General features: G+C 41.6%; 1 protein-coding gene across 3 annotated transcripts in view; it reads right to left on the reverse strand.

Moving 5' to 3' along the window:
• LOC115165862 (E3 ubiquitin-protein ligase MIB2) overlaps positions 1-21,457 on the reverse strand; it is a 100,739-nt gene extending 79,282 nt beyond the window's left edge. Inside the window, exon 1 of one of the 3 annotated variants that reach the window (XM_029719305.1) lies at positions 21,329-21,457. Coding sequence is in view for 1 of the 3 variants with exons in the window: in XM_029719304.1 (XP_029575164.1) it covers positions 12,791-12,857 (67 nt within the window). In the remaining 2 variants the exon portion in view is untranslated. Of the gene's footprint in view, positions 1-12,790; positions 12,918-13,933; positions 14,488-21,328 lie in introns of those variants that run through there. The other 2 variants (XM_029719306.1, XM_029719304.1) reach the window with 2 other exon arrangements.
• Between the last annotated feature and the right edge of the window lie 355 nt (positions 21,458-21,812).

The following is a 21,812-nucleotide window of genomic DNA, read 5'->3' on the forward strand; positions in this document are numbered from 1 at the left end:
GCTAACTAGCTAGCCATTTCACATTGGTTACACCAGCCTCATCTTGGGAGTTGATAGGCTTGAAGTCATAAACAGCACAATGCATTGCGAAGGGCTGCTGGCAAAATGCACGAAAGTGCTATTTTGAATGAATGCTTACGAGCCTGCTGCTGCCTACCACCGCTCAGTCAGACTGCTCTATCAAATCATAGACTTAACATAATAACACACAGAAACACGAGCCTTAGGTCATTAATATGGTCGAATCCGGAAACTATCATCTCGAAAACAAAACGTTATTCCTGTTACATTGCACAACCTTCAGTGTTATGTCATAATTACGTAAAACTCTGGCAAATTAGTTCGCAACGAGCCAGGCGGCCCAAACTGTTGCATATACCCTGACTGCGTGCAATGAACGCAAAATGACACAATTTCACCTGGTTAATATTGCCTGCTAACCTGGATTTCTTTTAGCTAAATATGCAGGTTTAAAAATATATACTTCTGTGCATTGATTTTAAGAAAGGCATTGATGTTTATGGTTGGCGCAACGTGTACCTAAGCGATTATATGCAACGCAGGACAGGCTAGATAAACTAGTAATATCATCAACCATGTGTAGTTAACTAGTGATTATGATTGATTGATTGTTTTTTACAAGATAAGTTTAATGCTAGCTAGCAACTTACCTTGGCTTCTTACTGCATTCGCGTAACCTCGTGAAGTGCAATGTAAAGCAGGTGGTTAGAGCGTTGGACTAGTTAACGTAAGGTTGCAAGATTGAATCCCTGAGCTGACAAGGTAAAAATCTGTCGTTCTGCCCCTGAACAAGGCAGTTAACCCACCGTTCCTAGGCCGTCATTGAAAATATGAATGTGTTCTTAATTGACTTGCCTAGTTAAATAAAGGTCAATAAAAAAAAATAAGTAAAACAATTATATATAAAAAAATTAAAAAAACGTCCAAATCGGCATCCAAAAATACCGATTAATCGGAATGGCCGATTAATTAGGGCCGATTTCAAGTTTTCATAACAATCGGAAATCGGCCCTAATTAATCGGCCATTCCGATTAATCGGTCGAACTCTAATCTGGACCCTCTCGTTCTAAAATTAGCCACCAAAATTGTTGCAACCCCTATTACTAGCCTGTTCAACCTCTCACACAAATTATTAAGGAACCTACCAGGTACAACCCTAAATCCGTAAACATGGGCACCCTCGTAGATATCATCCTGACCAACTTGCCCTCTAAATTCACCTTTGCTGTCTTCATCAGGATCTCAGTGATCACTGCCTCATTGCCTACGTCCGTAACGGGTCCGCGGTCAAACGGCTACCCCTCATCACTGTCAAACGCTCCCTAAAACACTTCAGCGAGCAGCTTTTCTAATCAACCTGGCCCGGGTATCCTGGAAGGATATTGACCTCATCCCGTCAGTAGATCATGCCTGGTTGCTCTTTAAAAGTGCTTTAAATAAGCATGTCCCATTTAAAAATATAGAACTAAGAACAGATACAGCCCTTGGTTCACCCCAGACTTGACTGCCCTTGACCAGCACAAAAACATCCTGTGGCGTACTGCATTAGCATCGAATAGTCCCCGCGATATGCAACTTGTCAGGGAAGTCAGGAACCAAGAAGTCAGTTAGGAAAGCAAAGGCTAGCTTTTTCAAACAGAAATGTGCATCCTGTAGCACTAATTCCAAAAGGTTTTGGGAAACTGTAAAGTCCATGGAGAATAAGAGCACCTCCTCCCTGCTGCCCACTGCACTGAGGCTAGGAAACACTGTCACCACTGATAAATCTACGATAATCGAGGATTTCAAAAAGCATTTTTCTACAGCTGGCCATGCTTTCCACCTAGCTACCCCTACCCCAGCCAAAAGCTCTGCACCTCCCGCAACAACTTGCCCAAGTCCCCCTCCCCCCGCTTCTCCTTCCCCCAAATCCAGACAGCTGATGTACTAAAAGAGCGGCAAAATCTGGATCCCTACAAGTCAGCTGGGTTAGACAATCTGGACCCTCTCTTTCTAAAATTGGCCACCAAAATTGTTGCAACCTCTATTACTAGCCTGTTTAACCTCTTTCGTATCGTCTGAGATCCCCAAAGATTGAAAAGCTGCCGCGGTCATCCCCCTCTTCAAAGGGGGAGACACTAGACCTATATCCATCCTGCCCTGCCTTTCTAAAATCTTTGAAAGCCAAGTTAACAAACAGATCACTGACCATTTCGAATCCCACCATACCTTCACTATTCAATCTCGTTTCCGAGCTGGTCAGTGATCACTGCACCTCAGCCACGCTCAAGGTCCTAAACGATATCATAACCGCCATCGATAAAAGACAGTACTGTGCAGCTGTCTTCATCAACCTGGCCAAGGCTTTCAACCTTGCATTCAATCACTGCATTCTTATCAGCAGAATCAATAGCCTTGGTTTCTCAAATGATTGCCTCGCCTGGTTCACTAACTACTTCTCAGACAAAGTTCAGGTTGTCAAATCAGATGGCCTGTTGTCCAGACCTCTGGCAGTCTCTATGGGGGTGAGACAGGGTTCAATTCTCGGGCCGACTCTTTTCTCTGTATATATCAACGATGTTGCTCTTGCTGCTGGTGAATCTCTGATCCACCTGTACGCAGATGACACCATTCTGTATACATCTGGCCCTTCTTTGGACACCGTGTTAACAAACCTCCAAACAAGCGTCAATGCCATACAACACTCCTTCCGTGGCCTCCAACTGCACTTAAATGCTAGTTAAACTAAATGCATGCTCTTCAACCGATCGCTGCCCGCACCCGCCCGCACCCGCCCGCCCGACTAGCCTCACTACTCTGGACGTTTCTGACTTAGAATATGTGGACATCTACAAATACCTAAGTGTCTGGTTAGACTGTAAACTCTCCTTCCAGACTCACATTAATCATCTCCAATCCAAAATTAAATCGAGAAAATCGGCTTCCTATTTCGCAACAAAGCCTCCTTCACTCATGCTGCTAAACATACCCTCGTAAAACTGACTATCCTACCGATCCTTGACTTCAGCGATGTTATTTACAAAATAGCCTCCAACACTCTACTCAGCAAATTGGATGTAGTCTATCACAGTGCCATCCGTTTTGTCACCAAAGCCCCATAAACTACCCACCACTGCAACCTGTATGCTCTCGTTGGTTGGTCCTCGCTACATATTACATATTCGTCGCCAAACCCACTGGCGCCAGGTCATCTAGAAGTCTTTGCTAGGTAAAGCCCCGCCGTATCTCAGCTCACTGGTCACCATAGCAACACCCACCTGTGGCACGTGCTCCAGCAGGTATATTTCATTGGTCACCCCCAAAGCCAACACCTGCTTTTGCCGCCTTTCCTTCCAGTTCTCCAATGACTGGAACTAATTGCAAAAATCACTAAAGCTGAAGACTTATATCTCCCTCTCTAACTTCAAGCATCAGCTGTCAGAGCAGCTTACCGATCACTGTACCTGTACACAACCCATCTGTTAATAGCACACCCAACTACCTCATCCCCATATTGTTTTGTTGTTGTTGCTCTTTTGCACCCCAGTATCTCTACTTGCACATCATCCTCTCCACATCTATCACTCCAGTGTTAACGCTAAATTGTAATTATTTTACCTCCCTAATCTTACTACATTTGCACACAATGTACATATATTTCTCTATTGTATTAACTGTACATTTGTTTATCCCATGTGTAACTCTGTGTTGTTGTTTCTGTCGCACTGCTTTGCTTTATCTTGGCCAGGTTGCAGTTGTAAATAAGAACTTGTTCTCAAATGGCCTACCTGGTTAAATAAAGGTGAAATAAAATGTACTTAAAAAAAATTAGAACAGGAATTTGAGCTTTTGTTGTGACAAATAGTAATTGTTGCCAAGCAGCTTTTTCTGTAAATAAGCTATTCACCGCCACTTCATTGCTTAATCATTTTATGATCTTGACACATTTTAAAAGAGCAGTGAGACTAAGCCCTAAAACAATGATGCGCAACACTCATCCCAGAGATACTGTGTGTTTTAGTCGATGACTGCTGAAGGACAGTCAGTGAAGCTGCAGGAAAAAAAAGGTCTTAGGTCTTATTAACCCGAGTACTGAAGCTCTTTTTTTCCCCCATCCTTCCTGGAACATACACTGAGCACCATGCTGTGACATCGGCCAACTCAGAGAGGAGCAGCTGGACATTAGACACCACTAACATGCCCCGCTGCTCTACTCTCTACCCCTGACATGACACAGCAGCCACACACAGTCTACCACACAACAGCTATACAGGCATGCCCGCATAGCTGGGAAGGAAGGCATGCCTTCAGCTATACAGGCACAACAGCTATACAGGCATGCCCAACAAACGCGGGAAGGAAGCCTATATTCATGTGGACTGAGTCAGCAGAAAGGCAGGAACCTTCAAAGAGGTATTCCAATCAGTCAGCCAATCGGGCAGACTGCATACATGGCCTACTTTAGCCCGTCTTACATAGCATAGCTCTTCAAGGAGGAATGTCTCAGTTGACTGGTTGTTGAAACACTGACTGATATTCAACCCTCCGCATCTTCCTCGCGGACACATGCTTAGATCCAACAGACCGACTACACAGCCACAACCAAAGAGGCTAAGGCACGTTAACGGTCAATTAATTCACAAATGCTATTTAACTACTATTGTTGAGGCGGGGGAAGCCTACCTCGGTTGTCCCTCAGCCAACATGTTTGGTTTTGGTTGATTTCTGTTGATCATGTTGGTGGTAGCATTATTTGATGCTGCTTCGTTGGTCTGGGTCTACAGTACACAGAGGAATCTAGGGGGAGCGACTGCATAGATAGAAGCAGGCAGTCCATCCACCTGTAGATGTGGATGGAGCACACTATATCAGCCTGTCTCTCTGCATCCTCCTCCTCTGCCTGGGCTGGCTACCGTGGGCTTGTAGCCTTTATGTAACAGCCTACAGAATTGTGTGTGCATGTGTGTGAGGGCGAGTCGAATAAAAACATAGGCCTGTCAGAAATGGATTGGAATCTTAAACACACTCAAATTTGATACAATTTTCTAACCCACAGAATTTCTGACAGGTATTCCTTTAAATTGTCGCTACTTCTCACTCGAAAGACTATTTCACACTCACAGCTTCCAATAACAGAAAGAACCTGCAACTATTAGGCTAGTTCTACCCACGCACAAAACACTACCTAGGAGGCTTCACGGTTACAAACAACTTTCATTCACCCTGAGTGACACAACCAATGCCAATGTTGACCGAACTCAGTTCATGTGATTATTTTTTGTTGTCTAATTCAGTCTTAATCCCAGGATAAGTATCAAGTTACGGGATTTAGTATAGGCCTAAATCCATCTTAATCCTGCAGCAATAGGCAAAACAAAATTATTATTAAAATGTTTTAAAATTATATTTGTATGCTATAATTTGTGTGTTAAAAGGTATCTGCTTTAGCGTGAAAACATATGGAGTGGGGGGATTAGACAGGGAATAAGAAGGCTGCTCATACTCTCTTTCTCCAGCCCCAGAATTACAGTTTAGGCTGCTTTCACTGGATTAAAAACTCTGGCCAGTTATCTAACTCAGTCCACAGACCATCATGGGCACCAACTAATTACCATCGCTCCACAATTCACTGTCACAGGGTTTGTGTGCATGCAAACAGGAAGACATCAACGTCCAATTCCATTATTTTCCATGGCCCTCTGTTCGCATAACTCCTGTGTTCTCATTCTCTGTGTATGGATCGACACAAATTGTTCTACTTCACTGTCAGTTGTGTCCTAGTTTGGTTCAGAATAAACAAATCAGAATGGAGAAAAACAATTCAGCAAGCCTGTGTCAGTCTAAAGTAGCTTCCTGTCCTCGTCTCCTTTTGATCTACTGGAGAGGTTAAAGCAATAAAGCAGAAATCCTGGCAGTTCTTTCAGATCACTCCTGCTAGGCAGGCCTACAGTACAAGAAAAGAAACCAGGAGAAATAGAAGGTCTAGGATAATTGAAATTACTGAGATGCACCCTGGATGAAGAAATAATTGGAGATTAGGGAAAGGAGAAGATACGCCCCAAAAGAGAAGGAAAAATCTCTCCATGCATCTACCGTTGAAGTCGGAAGTTTACATACACTTAGGTTGGATTTATTAAAACTCGTTTTTCAACCACTCCACAAATGTCTTGTTAACAAACTATAGTTTTGGCAAGTCGGTTAGGACATCTACTTTGTGCATGACACAAAGTAATTTTTCCAACAATTGTTTACAGACAGATTATTTCAGTTAATCACAATTCCAGTGGGTCAGAAGATTACATACACTAAGTTGACTGTGCCTTTAAACAGCTTGGAACATTCCAGAAAATGACGTCATGGCTTTAGAAGCTTCTGATAGGCTAATTGACATCATTTGAGTCAATTGGAGGTGTACCTGTGGATATATTTCAAGGTCTTCCTTCAAACTCAGTGCCTCTTTGCTTGACATCATGTGAAAATCAAAAGAAATCAGCCAAGACCTCAGGAAAAAAATTGTAGACATCCATAAGTCTGGTTCATCCTTGGGAGCAATTTCCAAACGCCTGAAGGTACCACGTTCATCTGTACAAACAATAGTACACAAGTATAAACACCATGGGACCACACAGCAGTCATACCACTCAGGAATGAGACGTGTTCTGTCTCCTAGAGAGGAACGTACTTTGGTGCGAATAAGTGCAAATCAATCCCAGAACAACAGCAAAGGACCTTATGAAGATGCTGGAGGAAACGGGTATAAAAGTATTATATCCACAGGAAAAACGAGTCCTATATCGACATAACCTGAAAGGCCGCTCAGCAAGGAAGAAGCCACTGCTCCAAAACCGTCATAAAAAAGCCAGATAACAGTTTGCAACTGCACATGGGGACAAAGATTGTACTTTTGAATTTTTCCACATTGTTACGCTTCAGCCTTACTTTAAAATGGATTAAATCAATCTACATACAATACCCCATAAATACAAAGCAAAAACAGGTTTTTAGAAATGTTTGCGAATTTATAAAAAATTCAAAACGTAATAATAATTTAAATAAGTATTCAAACCCTTTACTCAGTACTTTGTTGAAGCACCTTTGGCAGCGATTACAGCCTTGAGTCTTCTTGGGTATGACGCTACAAGTTTGGCACACCTCTATTTGGGGAGTTTCTCCCAACCATCTTCGCAGATCCTCTCAAGCACTGTCAGGTTGGATTGGGAGCGTTTGCTGCACAGCTATTTTCAGGTCTCTCCAGAGATGTTTGATCGGGTTCAAGTCAGGGCTCTGGCTGGGCCACTCCTGCATTGTCTTGGCTGTGTGCTTAGGGTCGTTGTCCTGTTGGAAGGTGAACCTTCACCCCAGTCTGTGATCCTGACCACTCTGTACTTTGCGCCGTTCATCTTTCCCTCAATCCTGACTAGTCTCCCAGTCCCTGCCACTGAAAAATATCCCCACAGCAGGACGCTGCCACCACACTTCACCGTAGGGATGGTACCAGGTTTCCTCCAGACGTGAAGCTTGGCATTCAGGCCAAAGAGTTCAATCTTGGTTTCATCAGACCAGAGAATGTTGTTTCTCATGGTCAGAGTCTTTTAGGTGCCTTTTGGCAAACTCCAAGTGGGCTGTTGTATGCCATTGACTGAGGTGTGGCTTCTGTCTGGTCACTCTACCATAAAAGCCTGATTGGTGGAGTGCTGCAGAGATGGTTGTCTTTCTGGAAGGTTCTCCCATCTCCACAGAGGAACTCTATCAGAGTAACCATCGGGTTCTTGGTCACCTCCCTGACCAAGGCACTTCTCCCCCGATTGCTGTTTGGCCAGGCGGCCAGCTCTAGTAAGTCTTGGTGGTTCCACACTTCTTCCATTTAAGAATGACAGAGGCCACTGTGTTCTGTGTTCTTAGGGACCTTCTTTGCTGCAGACATTTTTTGGTACCCTTCCCCAGATCTGTGCCTTGACACAATCCTGTATCGGAGCTCTACGGACAATTCCTTCGACTTCATGGCTTGGTTTTTGCACTGTCAACAGTGTGTGCCTTTCCAAATCATGTCCAAATCAATTGAATTTACCACAGCTGGACTCAAATCAAATTGTAGAAACGTCTCAAGGATGATCAATGGAAACAGGATGCACCTGAGCTAACTTTCGAGTCTCATAGCAACGGGTCTAAATACTTATGTAAATAAGGTATGATCTGTTTAAATTGATAAAATTAGCAAAAACCTTTTAAAAAAAAAAAAAAAACAGTTTTCGCTTTGTCATTATGGGGTATTTTGTGTAGATTGACTACGAAATATTTTTTGTCAAGGATTCTAAATACTTTCCAAATGCACTGTGGGCGAGCATGAGCGCAAGCCAGCCAAAACTTAACACCAACACAGCAGTCCATATTTAGTGTGCCCAACAGGGGGCTGCAGTTGCATGTGCAGGGAGACAGGGGTGGTAGCCAGACAGGGTGTCCTCACAGTCCTCCCTGGGGTGGACTGGGCCCTGGGTAGGCCACCTGTTAGGAGCAATCTCTGCCAATCTGTGTCTGAGGGCTAAGAGAGAGGATAAGCAGCTCTGCTCCTCATAACAGATGGACTGGCCTCTGTCACACATCCGCTGAGGACCTATCTGTAAGGCCAACGTCACCACACACAAAGACACACACACTGTCAGACACAGAATTACCTCCAACGTAATACTCTCTAGGTGCTTATTGAGAAGAGAATCAGTAATACAATTAGGCAACATCTAAATTGAGGGCCATTTTCTGATAACAGTGCACAAGACATACCCAAGTCTCCAACCCTGTATAGGTGGATGAATCCTAAACATTACTAATCAATCGCTCACTTCACAAAGAGAGTGGGTCTCTCCCAAAATTTTAAGCATTACATTAGAGGCAAGTGCATCGGCTGAAGGCAAGTGGACACGGATCTATCAATAGCGAAATATACCAATTTTCCTAAACAGAAATAAACACTGATTGTTTGCCCGTCTATAACAACAAATGCCATACATCTGTCCCATATGCTATTGTGAAAATTTGATTGACTTGACTAAAATTTCAACGGTATAATAATGTCAACCACTGGTAAAAGTAGAATTGAGTGCCTAAACAGCCATGTTATCCTATTCTATCACACTAACATCTGATGGCCATCTACAGTACATCTAGTCCGCTGTAAAAATGTGGGTAATGCACATTCTCTCTGGCTAATAATGTATTTCATCATATAGGTCTATGCATACACATATCTTGAAGTAGGTAGGCCTATATCGATAGAAATAGGCTAGGTACTTGCTTTGAAATTGCATAAACCTACAGTAGCCTATAATGTTTAATAAGGATTGTAATAAACTTAAATATCTACTCCAAATTAAAATTCAACGACGCGAGTGTCAGCTATGACATGACATATTGACTTTGAAAAAAATATATTTTGGTTATTGAACTACAATAGGTGAAGTGGATTTACATCCAGCAGCGGAATTGCGGTAAAGGAATTTCATCATGCGTTCCGGATCTGTACTATACAGAGATGCATAATTATGGATATGCCATTCTCTTCATTGTGATATATCCTAAATAGGTACACAAAAAGGTATAAATATGCAAATATCCCCATATTTGGGTATTATTCTACACACTGGCTATTATTTTAATGAGCTCTGCCTCCAAACAAGATCAAATTTGGGTTGGTCCAGACCAGAGCAAATGTGAACCAATCATAGATGTTTCACAACTTTGGACATCAAAGTACAGCACAGTAGAGTTCAGTAGAATACAGTTCAGTTTAACACAGTACACTAGCGTACTCAACTCTAGTGTGCTCTACTGTGTACTGTACTGAACTCTACATTACTATACTCTTCTTTGCTATACTCTACTTGACTGTACTGTCCAAACTTGTGAACTAAACTGTGGTTTGCCACTACTATGAGTTCCCATTGCAGCCAATCAAATTGCAGAAATGTTTGGAAATTCCATTAACGCAATGAGTTTTAAATCACATAATTCATAAACAAAATTGATATCAGTAAAAACCCTAACTAAATTGATAGGTATACCTTTACTTGTTACTTCTGTGAACCTTCATTATCCTCCCTCATGAGGGAGAGAAATTAGAAAATATCTTAAAGATGTGGGTTTTTGGTAACGGAATTAAAGCACAAGGCAATGTTTCTTAAATTTACAGAAGTTAGAAAAAAAAATCTCAAATTAAAATAAGTGTTGATAGTTGGCTGGAGTCGTTACTTCATCACTATTGTGTTTTAATGCATTTCAAATACCTTTTAAGGCTTTTTCTGGTATGTTTTCTTTCCATCTGTTTGACCCGAAATTAAAGCCTTTGATTATTCATAATTTTAAAGATGGAAAATGGTTGAAAAATGTACATGTGCCTTCATTTCTCCAAAATAGAGACAGCTTTCATTTGATACCCAATTTGACATGCTCCTATGGACATCACATATTGGTGCTCATGGGTCCTTTTACATGGAAATGACCTGGACAAACTTAATTTGCCATTTACCATTTCAGGCTCATGACTTCCCTTGTTTTTGATTTGGTGTAGCTTACTGTTCAAGACAAATATTGACCGTTTACATTGAACCAGTGACAGAAGACATATTCCAACAGGAATAAAGAATGTACTTTCTAGAAAGTGGGACTAACACAATAGAATGTTGGACAAGGCAAATTCAACACTACAGACAGTGAAATGGTTATTCCGTCATCCAAATTTAGGCTATACATCAGGGGTACTCAAGTACTATTTGAGAAGGTCCGGTCACACAAATGTCCTAGGTCGCTAAGGTCCGACTGGATATGGTCATTTATCGGAGTAGTTACAACAAACCCCCACTTCGCAAGCCGTGAGACCCCAAACTGTTATACTGTTCACACCCCTTGTTGGCAGAGACATTTTTTACATTTTCAAGCTCATTTCCTGAAATTCTATACATTTTGCCATGGGGCAGAGGAAATCTTAGTTTTAAAGCCAATTTCCTGCAATTATACAAATTTCGCCATGTCTTATGCGTGTTCATATGATACCAGGGGTCAAGACCCGACTGGAGTTCCAATTTGTATGCATGTAAGTACAGTGCAGTCAGAAAGTATTCAGACCCCTTGACTTTTTCCACGTTTCGTTACAGCCTTATTCTAAAATGGACTACATTTAAAAACTGTCCTCATTAATCTATACACAATACCCCATAATAACAAAGCGAAAACAGGTTTGTAGAAACGTTTGCAAATATACTAAAAATAAAAAACAGATACCTTATTCATATAAGTATTCAGACACTTGGCTATGAGACTCGAAATTGAGCTCAGGTGCATCCTGTTTCCATTGATCATCCTTGAGATGTTGCTACAACTTGGAGTCCACCTGTGGTAAATTCAATTGATTGGACGTGATATGGAAAGGCACAAACGTCTATATAAAAAGGTCCCAAGGTTGACAGTGCATGTCAGAGCAAATACCATGCCATGAGGTCGAAGGAATTGTCCCTAGAACTCAAAGACAGGATTGTGTCAAGGCACAGATCTGGAGAATGGTACCAAAAAATGTATGCAGCATTGAAGTCCTCAAGAACACAGTGGCCTCCATCATTCTTAAATGAAAGAAGTTTGGAACCACCAAGACTCTTCCTAGAGCTGGCCCCCCAGCCAAACTGAGCGGTCCTCAACTGGCAGCTTCATTAAATAGTACCCGCAAAACACCAGTCTCAACGTCAACAGTGAAGAGGCGACTCCGGGATGCTGGCCTTCTAGGCAGAGTTCCTCGGTCCAGTGTCTGTGTTCTTTTGCCCATCATAATCTTTTATTTTTAATTGGCCAGTCTGAGATATGGCTTTTTCTTTGCAACTCTGCCTACAAGGCCAGCATGCTGGAGTCGCCTCTTCACTGTTGACGTTGAGACTGATGTTTTGCGGGTACTAATTAATGGACAAAAAAAAAGTTTTCTTTCAAAAACATTTGTAAGTGACCAAACTTTTGAACGGTAGTGTATTTATACACACACACACATACAGTGTATTCGGAAAGTACTCAGATCCCTTGACTTTTTCCACATTGTTACGTTACAGCCTTATTTTAAAAATGCAAAGAGTGTGCAAAGCTGTCAAGGGTGGCTACTTTGGAGAATCTGAAATATAAAATCTATTTTGATTTGTTTAACACTTTTTTAGTTACTACATGATGTGTTATTTCATAGTTTTGATGTCTTCACTATTATTCTACAATGTAGAAATGAGTAAAAATAAAGAAAAATTCTTAGGTTTTTAGGTGTTTCCAAACTTTTGACTGGTACTGTATGTAAGCAAGGTATTTCAGATTTTTTTAAATAAATTTGCTAACATTTCTAAAAACCCATTTTCGCTTTGTCATTATGGAGTACGGTGTGTGGATTTATGAGGGAAATGTAATTTTAGCAAAAGGCTGTAACGTAACAAAATGTGGAAGGGCTCTGAATACTTCCCGAATGCACTGTAAGCACCCAGCAAATTATTACTATAACTGACAGTCCAATATCTCCCCTCATCCCCAATCAGAAAAAGTGTTGTTACCTATGACATTACAGATCACCTACACAAACTTCTACAATGTCGCGTAGGCAAATAAGTGTCTAATTTTCACATCAGAGAGCTTCTGAACCACTCTCACAAACCACTTCACCACATAACAGACCTAAACACAAATCTCAACAGAAGTCCTACTGAGTATTCCATTATTACTCCAAATAATGCAACAGTGAGCTACAGTTTTTTGTACACTTAGAGAGAGCAGTAAACTCACTTCCCATGATCTTCAGCCCATTCCTGAACATCTTGAAGAGCTGTATTCCAGAGTCGCAGGACACCATGAGCAGCTTTGTGCTGTGTCAGTGCCTTGTCAATGTGACTAACTTAGCACTATGGACCAGTCATCCTGCTAACAGGGGAATAAATATGTTCCAACAGTATCTCTCCTATTTGTTTTGGGGTGAACTTTGCACTTTGTTTTTGGAGCTAACAGTTTTTGGCCTATTTTTCAAGGACAGAACATACTGGACTCACTATCTGTGACAAACAATGTAAAGAAATAAAGGTTTCTGTGAAAATATGTGGAAGGGTTGTAGCAATTGCCCTGTTTAAGTCCCATATCACTAAATGCATTCAACACTGATAAGTTAACAGTAGCTTTGAACATTTACAGTAGGTGCTTAGATCAACCAAAATGTTGAGGGGAATAAAATTACTAGCATAAAAGTATTATCATAGCTGGGCAAGACTTGATCAAATAGACTAATTTCTCACATGAGGGGTAGACTAACTCTACATTTCCAACAAATGTCACAGTTTTGGCACCTCAATCTCAAACAACAAACTAGAGCTCTGCAAACATGTCTTGATAAAATATTCTGGCACCTCCAAAAGGTGTTATCACTAGCCTGTTACACAACAATTGTAGAAGGTAGTGCCTGCCTGGCCAAGCCTCTATCTGCTGGCTTTACTATAGTTTCCAACTACATATTGCACAATCGTAGTAGTGTAGCCATTGTAGTATTGGTTAAATTGCTACTGTCTTTGTGCACATGCAAATATTTCACTGGTTGCCCTTTCTATGTCCCCTACCGCAAATGGGGAAGTTGTCATATTTACCAATAAATAAAATAAGGTCTTCATGTTCCATTTCAGAGTGAATTTTTTTTTCCTCCAGGTTACTGCCATGTTACCAAAAATACACTCCCTTAATTTTTGTGAACCTTCAAACCAAAACAATAGCAACAGTAAAAGCAATAGGCTACATGCATTGCCACTGTATTACCAGAAATGTGATAAGGAATAACCTTACTGTCAGAATGTGCAGATAGCATTCTCATATCACCCTGAAACTAGTGAAAATGTATTTAAATATGGCAGTACTGCTACATATCTGTGTTTCGGTTCGTAGGTTTACCTGTTGGAATAGACGCGTGCGGCACAGTCAGCAAGCCGAGAGACACAAAAATGGGGTAGAAGGAGAGGAGGCGGCAGCCTCAGATCTGCACAAGATGGTGAGGACAGAGTTCTACAGCACCTCCTGGAACACCTCCAGTGAGATAGATAGAGGGGGGGGATCCGGGGGCTAGAGCCCTATGCTGTGGTGGACAGTGAACCAGAGGTTATGTAGCCGCAGGCAGGCAGCGTTACGGCAGCAGCATCCTTCCTGTATTCAGCCTCTGTGTGGGTAATCAGAGCTGGAGGGCAGACAGGCAGAGTGGAGAGGGCCTTCCTGGAGGATGCGGCCAGCGTTTAGTCCTTTGTGCGCCGTGTCAGCAGGGATTATCGGAGGAGGAGGGCAGTGGGGAAAGTGGCTGCCCAGGCAGCGCACTCAGACCTGCGCTCATGCATGAACACGTACACACACACACGGATAGGCTTCTCTTCGGCTGCTAAATCCGTGTTCTCCCTCATCAACACACATGTGCGCGTGCGCATTTTACACACTGTGCTGCACAGCCTTCCTTTCCATACCCCAGGGACACCTCTCTCTGTATTTGCTGCCAGTGAACAGACGGGCAAAGAACAGAGAAGAGGGGGAGGGGCAGCGAGAGCAGGGGAGGAGGCAATGTGTTTGGAGAGGGGTTGTGCTTTTGGGGGGGAAGAAAAGGGGCCATATGGAAGGGGGACTTCCATAAGGGGATGAATGAGCACCTGCAATGGTTCCAATTTTCAATCATGGACTGTGAGTAGACCTGTGTATGTTTCAAGTTATTAGTTGTATGTACGGGATACACATGGTATACACCGTCCACCGAAATGCTTCCTGGTATGTTCCTTCTCGATAATGCAACAATAATAAGAAATAAAATATATAAATACAAGCATAAAGTAAATGGCTCAGTAGAATAAACATTTTAGCACAAGTATAATACATGAAAGCACAATTTATAGTCCAATATTTACATTTGTTTTGCGGAAGGTGGGATTGGGGGGGCAAGTGCTTAAATTGTGCAATATTTAGCAATCATTAATACTGCAATAATAAATACTGTGTGTGGAGGTATAGCCAGGGAAGTGGAAGAGGAATGGGAATAATGTGTGTGTGTTTGTTCTCACGCTTTGAACAGCACATGGTTATGGACAGTAATTCAGTAATGTGGGCACAGCTGTGGAAGGCATGGACAAGACAGTACATTTTGCAGCCAGTCATTCTACAAACAGTCACATGAACAGGCTACTGGGTCATTCCACCTCAAAAAGCACAAGAAAGAGGATTGACACCCACCATCTGAGATTATAAACGATTTCAGACCATAGTTAGTAACAGATGTGATTAGAATTCCTGTAACATTATTTTGTTTAAATATAAGTTGATCTCGGACAAATTAAGCTAATTGATTGCACCCAAATTGGCCATTTTAATTTATAGGATTCAGGTAATATTAATAAATATAATAACCAACATCTGATTTGGACCAAACTTCCTACCAATGAGTAAGACACAAAGGAATCGCCCCAAAAATCCCCCCACGGACCCCCCACATTTCATGCCAATCTCACCCCAACAACCAGTATACATTATCAGTTCTATATGTTTGACAACTAGTATGAAGCTGTGGCTTGTAGTATTGCTTCTACATACTATGTTATTCATTCCCTGTTTTTTCCCCCCCTGTTAAGAGAAATTAAAGATTGAAAGTATTGTGAATGTATCTGGTTTTGACTACAAATGCAGCCGTTCCTGCTATACCACTACACTATTGTGTTTGTTAAATCAATCACAACTTTTCCTTTGCAACTTTGGGTTGAAACCTATTAGATTTGGCACATTATTCAAATACATTGTGTGGTCATCCTGACAATTCAAGCCAGTCCTCCATGAAAGCAATTCAATATGTCCTTCTCTTACCAACCTAATGCTTCAACCAAAACTCTTCTTGAATAGTCCAACAAGTGGCAGCTCTCAGAGGGCTATCCTTATGGTGCAATTCTCATATGAAGACTTTTCCTAGTCCAAAACGTTGATGGAGAAATGGGCAAGGGACTAAAATGTTGTGACAACTCTAATAGAAGCCAATATCATCACCATTGTAAAACACTACAGTGTGTGTTTGGAACTTTTATCATTGAAACCATTAGAACTGCTGTTGCCTAATGTTCTGCTTGTTCACCAAGAATGGTCTAACAGTAACTAATCCAGACCTTTTTTGGGGGCCATTTCTTGAACACAGATTAAGCCTAAAGAAGGACAAACTGAATTGCTTTAATGAAAGGCGTAGCTTGAATTATGAGGATGACCACACAATGTTTCTATCTACAGAAACAATTTCAGAACAATCTGAGATGGTGGGTGTCATGGCTTGCTGAAATTACATGGAACAACTCACATGCAGCTGACATTCCTACTGCCAATTAGCCAATGATAAGGGGGTGGTGGTGAACCACACAGCAGACTAATTCTAATAATGAAGCCTGCTACTCTGTTCTATGTCTGTAAACAAAGCCAGTCTTGTCATCCATATAACAGGCAAGGCAGGCCAGCTCAGGACTAGATAGGACAGGTCAATCGCACAGACAGGAAGAAATAATGATTCAATAAAAAGAAAGGTTGAGTGGTATGTTTCATGATTAACAACTCATGGTGTGACAGGGTGTGATTGTGGTAACGTATAGGAATTCAAGTCCTTTTGTTCTCCCAATCTGGAATAATGAAATGCAGACCCAATTACCTCACGCATTACCTCTCGAATGACCATCGCCACTGCCGTGTATATTCCCCCCCAAGCCGACACGTGACATCTCTCAAGGAACTACACTGGGCTTTGTGCAAACTGGATACCACATATCCTGAGGCCGCATTTATTGTAGCTCGGGACTTTAATGAAGTAAATCAGAGGAAAACGCAACCGAAAATCAGAATCTATGATTCAAGATTAGGAAATGTCTGGGTCGCATCTGAGGATAGTATCAACGTATGTACACTGACTCAGTGACTGGGTTAATCAGGAAGTGCATAGAGGATGTTGCTCCCACTGACGATTAGAATTTATCCAATCCAAAAAACTTGGAAAGATGGTAGCATTCGTGCAAAACAAAGTGAGAACGCATTTAACCATGGCAAGGTGACTGGGAACATGGACGTGTACAAAAAGACCAGCTATGACCTCTAAGGCAATCAAAGAGGCAAAACAACTCAGACACAAGACATATGTGGCAGGGACTCCAGACAATCATGGATTGTAAAGGGAAAGCCAGCCACGTCGCAGACACAGGCCCTCGCTCCCAGACAAGCAAAACACCTTCTTCGCCCACTTTGAGGAAAACATTGAGCCGGCAACGCAGCATGGGTCTGCGTCGCCGGCTGTGTGCTCGCATTCTCTGTGGCCAATGTAAGTAAGACATTTAAGCGTGTTAACCCTCGCAAGGCTGCCGGCCCAGACGGCATCCCAAGCCGTGTCCTCAGAGCATGTGCAAACCAGCTGGCTGGAATGTTAACGGATATATTCAATCTCTCCCTATCCCAGTATGTTGTCCCTAGTTACGTCAAGATGTACACCATTGTTCCTGTATCCAAGAAAGCAGAGGCAACTGAACAAAATGACTTATCATGAAGTGCTTTGAGAAGCTAGTTAAGGATCATATCACCTCCACTTTACCCAACACCCTAGACCCACTACAACAGATCCACAGACGACGTAATCACCATTGCACTGCGCTATCCCACCTGGACATGGTAAATGTTTTAATAAGACAACTAAAGTGGCTAAATAACTTCTTAAAATTAAGCTCATTAATCCACTTTACAAGGGGTGTAGAGCCTAACTGGCATTCATAAGCAGCGCGTGAGTTTCAAGTTTGGGGAAGATAAAGGTGCATTTTTAATTTTGAAAATTATAAAAGTATTACATGCATAATTGCATTTGCGGTCACTTTTGATAATGGTGTTTTCCGCTAATGGAACATATGCGCTTATAGCCTACTACCATGTGCGCATTGCTGCGCTTATAATGTGAAGAAATAGCCTAATAGTTAATCAACATTTTAAGCTAAACGTTCTGATCTGTTGCGTCAACCACATTGCATAAAAAAGTTTTTTGATGCTAGTCTATTGCAAGACCTAAAAATCTAATCAAATGTCACATGCGCCGAATACAACAAGCGTAGGCCTTACAGTGAAATGCTTACTTACAAGCTCTTAACCAACAGTGCAATTAAGAAAAATAAGCGGTAGCAGAGAGAACATGCAATGATGAGTCTTACAATTTTTAGGGCCTTCCTCTGACACCACCTGTTATAGAGATCCTGGATGGCAGGAAGCTTGACCCCAGTGATGTACTGGGCCGTACACACTACCCTCTGCTCGGCCTCTGACCGCAAGGCACTACAGTTGCCGTACAAGGTAGTGATGCAACCAGTCAGGATGCTCTCAATGGTGCAGCTGTAGAACTTTGAGGATCTGAGGACCCATGCCAAATCTTTTCAGTCTCCTGAGAGGGAATAAGCTTTGTCGTGCCCTCTTCACAACTGTCTTGGTGTGTTTGGACCATGATAGTTTGTTGGCGATGTGGACACCAAGGAACTTGAAGCTCTCAACCTGCTCCACTACTACAGCCCCGTAAATGAGAATGGTTGTCTAGCAATGATCAACAACTAATTGACAAAGCTTTTTAAAATAATAAATGGGCAAATGTTGCACAATCCAGGTGTGGAAAGCTCTTATTGATTCAGGAGTGTGAATACTTATACTTATGTAAATGAGATTTCTGTATTTCATTTTCCATAGATTTGCTACAATTAATAAAAGCATGTCGTTTTTTTCATTAAGGGGAGATCGGTGAGAAATACAATTTTTTTTAATCCATTTTGAATTCAGGCTGTAACAACAAAATGTGGAATAAGTCAATACTTTCTGAAGGCACTGTATTCCAGACTCTGACATTGCTTGTGCTGATATTTCTTAATTTCTTTCTTTTTGGATTATGTATGTGTATTGTTTTATATTGTTTTACACTGCGATAACATCTGAAAATCTGTGCACGCGACCAATAAACTGATTAGATTTAAAAAGAGTGCATTTACACAACTCGTCCTCTGCAAGAGACTGACAGACACGCAAGACCACACCGTGATCAAAATAGACTCTGGATGTTTCAGGTGAAATATGGACCTATGCAAGATAAATGAGTCACAAAGGGAATGGGCTATTGCTCAGTGTCACAAGGGAAATGTGTCAACCATGACATTAAGCCCATCACGATCAAGTTTCAGCTTTACGGTAGGTGATAACCTAACAGTGACATTTTATTTGTTCTTGTGGCTTTTGATTCAGAGCCATGACCTTTGGATTGCTTCCGTCCAGCTTTAGTACACTACAGAGTCATGTTCTATACACACACGTCATTTTCAGCACTTCCAAGTTAACAGATAGGCTTTAGCAGCCGCAACATACATTAGCAGCATCTAGGCAATACACAGAAACTGTCTAGACATGATGCCTGTGGTTTTTCAAAGATCAAATAGTGCTATATCCTGTGTGATAGGATATACACTGACAGCCTCATTGTCCCAATGCAAAATAACAATTAGCTAGGCTAATATCAAACAATGGAGACAAAATAGACAGAAGCAGCAATGCAGTCCAGTCAGGCACCACTCAAAAACAATTGATTCTAAGACCTCTGTTTATATAGAATGCATGCTGAAAACTGCACCTGAACCACCATTGCTCAAAGCAATTTTGTATTTGCATCACATTTTTGGGAAAAACCTTTGCAATAAAAAAACCTGCCTCACAATAAATCATACATTTAGTCAGGCTAAACATTGTCCCATAACCTACCTTGTGTCATTGTGGCGATACCGTCTTCTTGTAATATAGCCTTACAAACTTGTCTTTAAACAAAGGATTTCTGTCATGTCAGGCACACAATTGTCAAAGCCAAATGGTGGCCACCCCTCACTAGTTTGTCAGACAGAAATATGACCTACTGTATGTCTGTCTCTATCCCTCTCACCGAATTGACCTCAAATATAGTCTAGGCACTATTCCATCAAGTCTGTAATAAGCAAATGACTGAATCAAAGATGAATAGCGTACTGCATAGTTTAACAAAAGAGTTGAGAGTTACGTAATTAGGCGCATTATTAAATTGAGTCATGGTTTAACAATGTTGACAACATCAAATCTTGAGGCAATATTGCTTGCATCTTTGCACTGGATGAAGGAACAAGTATTTATTTTAGCTGAGGGGTATACAAATCATTGAGGGGTCATTGCAAACATTGGAGTTGGGCAGCAATCAGAAATTATCATTGTCAAAATCATGACTTTTTAAAATCATGCGTTTCATTGATCACTGACAGTTATCACACTTCTGACACCAGGGTAACCCATCCATAGACACTAACGTTACCATTAGTGCCTACTGATGATAGTACTGTGTCTTCTGGCCGGGGCAGTTTTGTTATTAAGGGCTTCCACTCTCGTTCTGAACGTTAAAACGCGTCGCTTGTGGTACGGTTTTGGAAATCGGCGAGGAAAAATACAAATAAAAGGTTAAATCACTATACACCTTTACACTGTTAGGGTTAGTGTTCGCACACGGTCATATCTCCATGATTACAGTGCTTGTTTACGGAAGACAGAGACAGCCACCCGTGCTAATTAGCCATCTAGCATGCTTAGAAAACCTATGCGTAAGCTAATTGGGGAGGAAGTGTAGTTCCTCAAGTGGAGGAACAACGTATGGATCTGTGCAAAACTGCTACAGTAAGTGTAAATGTTTTATTTTAACGATTCTTTCTCGGTGATATGCCCATTATCTTTCATATGTTTCGAAAACCGTTTCGCAAGCAATTATTATTATTGACGTTTCTCAACTTCAAAACAGTGGCGGGAATTGTAGTTCACATACAGCCAATCGTGGGCGAAGCTCACCTGCTACGCCCACTGCTGAAAATCCTAAGCATAATAAGGGTTTTCAAGAATGAATACCAGTGAAGAAGCAGGCTCACCACCTATTATTGAAACCAGTCTTACATATTAGTGTGTCAAAAACGGGTAGGCCACAGAATTGTCCTTATGGTTCAATATTAGGCTAGGTTTTAAATGTTTAAGTGGATATGCATTACAATCCACAGTATAACATCTAGTTGCCGGAATTGCATTATTTTCAATTTCCATGACATTGGGCGACAACTGCCAGTGGTGCCACATATTGATACATTTTCTTCGTTAGTTAGCTAGTTAACATAAATTCAGTAACTACAGCTGGTAGTCCTGTGTGCTAGTTACCATACAGCTAGTTAGCGAACGCTAACATTTGAACTAATCTACTCGAAAACCATTTTTTTGTCGTGCTTTCCTTACCTGACTCCAAATATTGAATCTGTGTTAACGTGTAAGTCCATAACGGTGTCTATGGTCTCCTAACCTGCTACGAAAAGTCTAATTTAACAAAAGTTGTATCCCCTCTAGCCATGACCCGCCCGTACCACGAATTGTGGAGAATATATAGTGCGTCACATCTTGTTTTGAAGCGCAGCAGTAGCTAGGTGGCTACCCCTTGCGTAAGATGTAGTTATTGCAGCTATGTATGTTTCCTTTAGGGATGAAATAAAAATTGCCTGCCCAGTTTGTCCCCTGCCTCTTCGCTCTGGGAGACCTGTAAAGTTACACATTGATCTCCTGCTACAGTTCTCCCAAAGCATAAAGGCTACAGTAGCTAACGTTAGTTAGCAGACTGAGGCTTGAGCCAGCAAGTTAGGTAGCTGACGTTTGCTAGCTGCACGTGCACAACACTCGCATGTTACTTTTCTCTACTAACATTTGACACACATACGACAAGAGTATT

This window comes from Salmo trutta, chromosome 28 (assembly GCF_901001165.1).
Source record: "Salmo trutta chromosome 28, fSalTru1.1, whole genome shotgun sequence".
NCBI classification, from domain to species: domain Eukaryota; kingdom Metazoa; phylum Chordata; class Actinopteri; order Salmoniformes; family Salmonidae; genus Salmo; species Salmo trutta.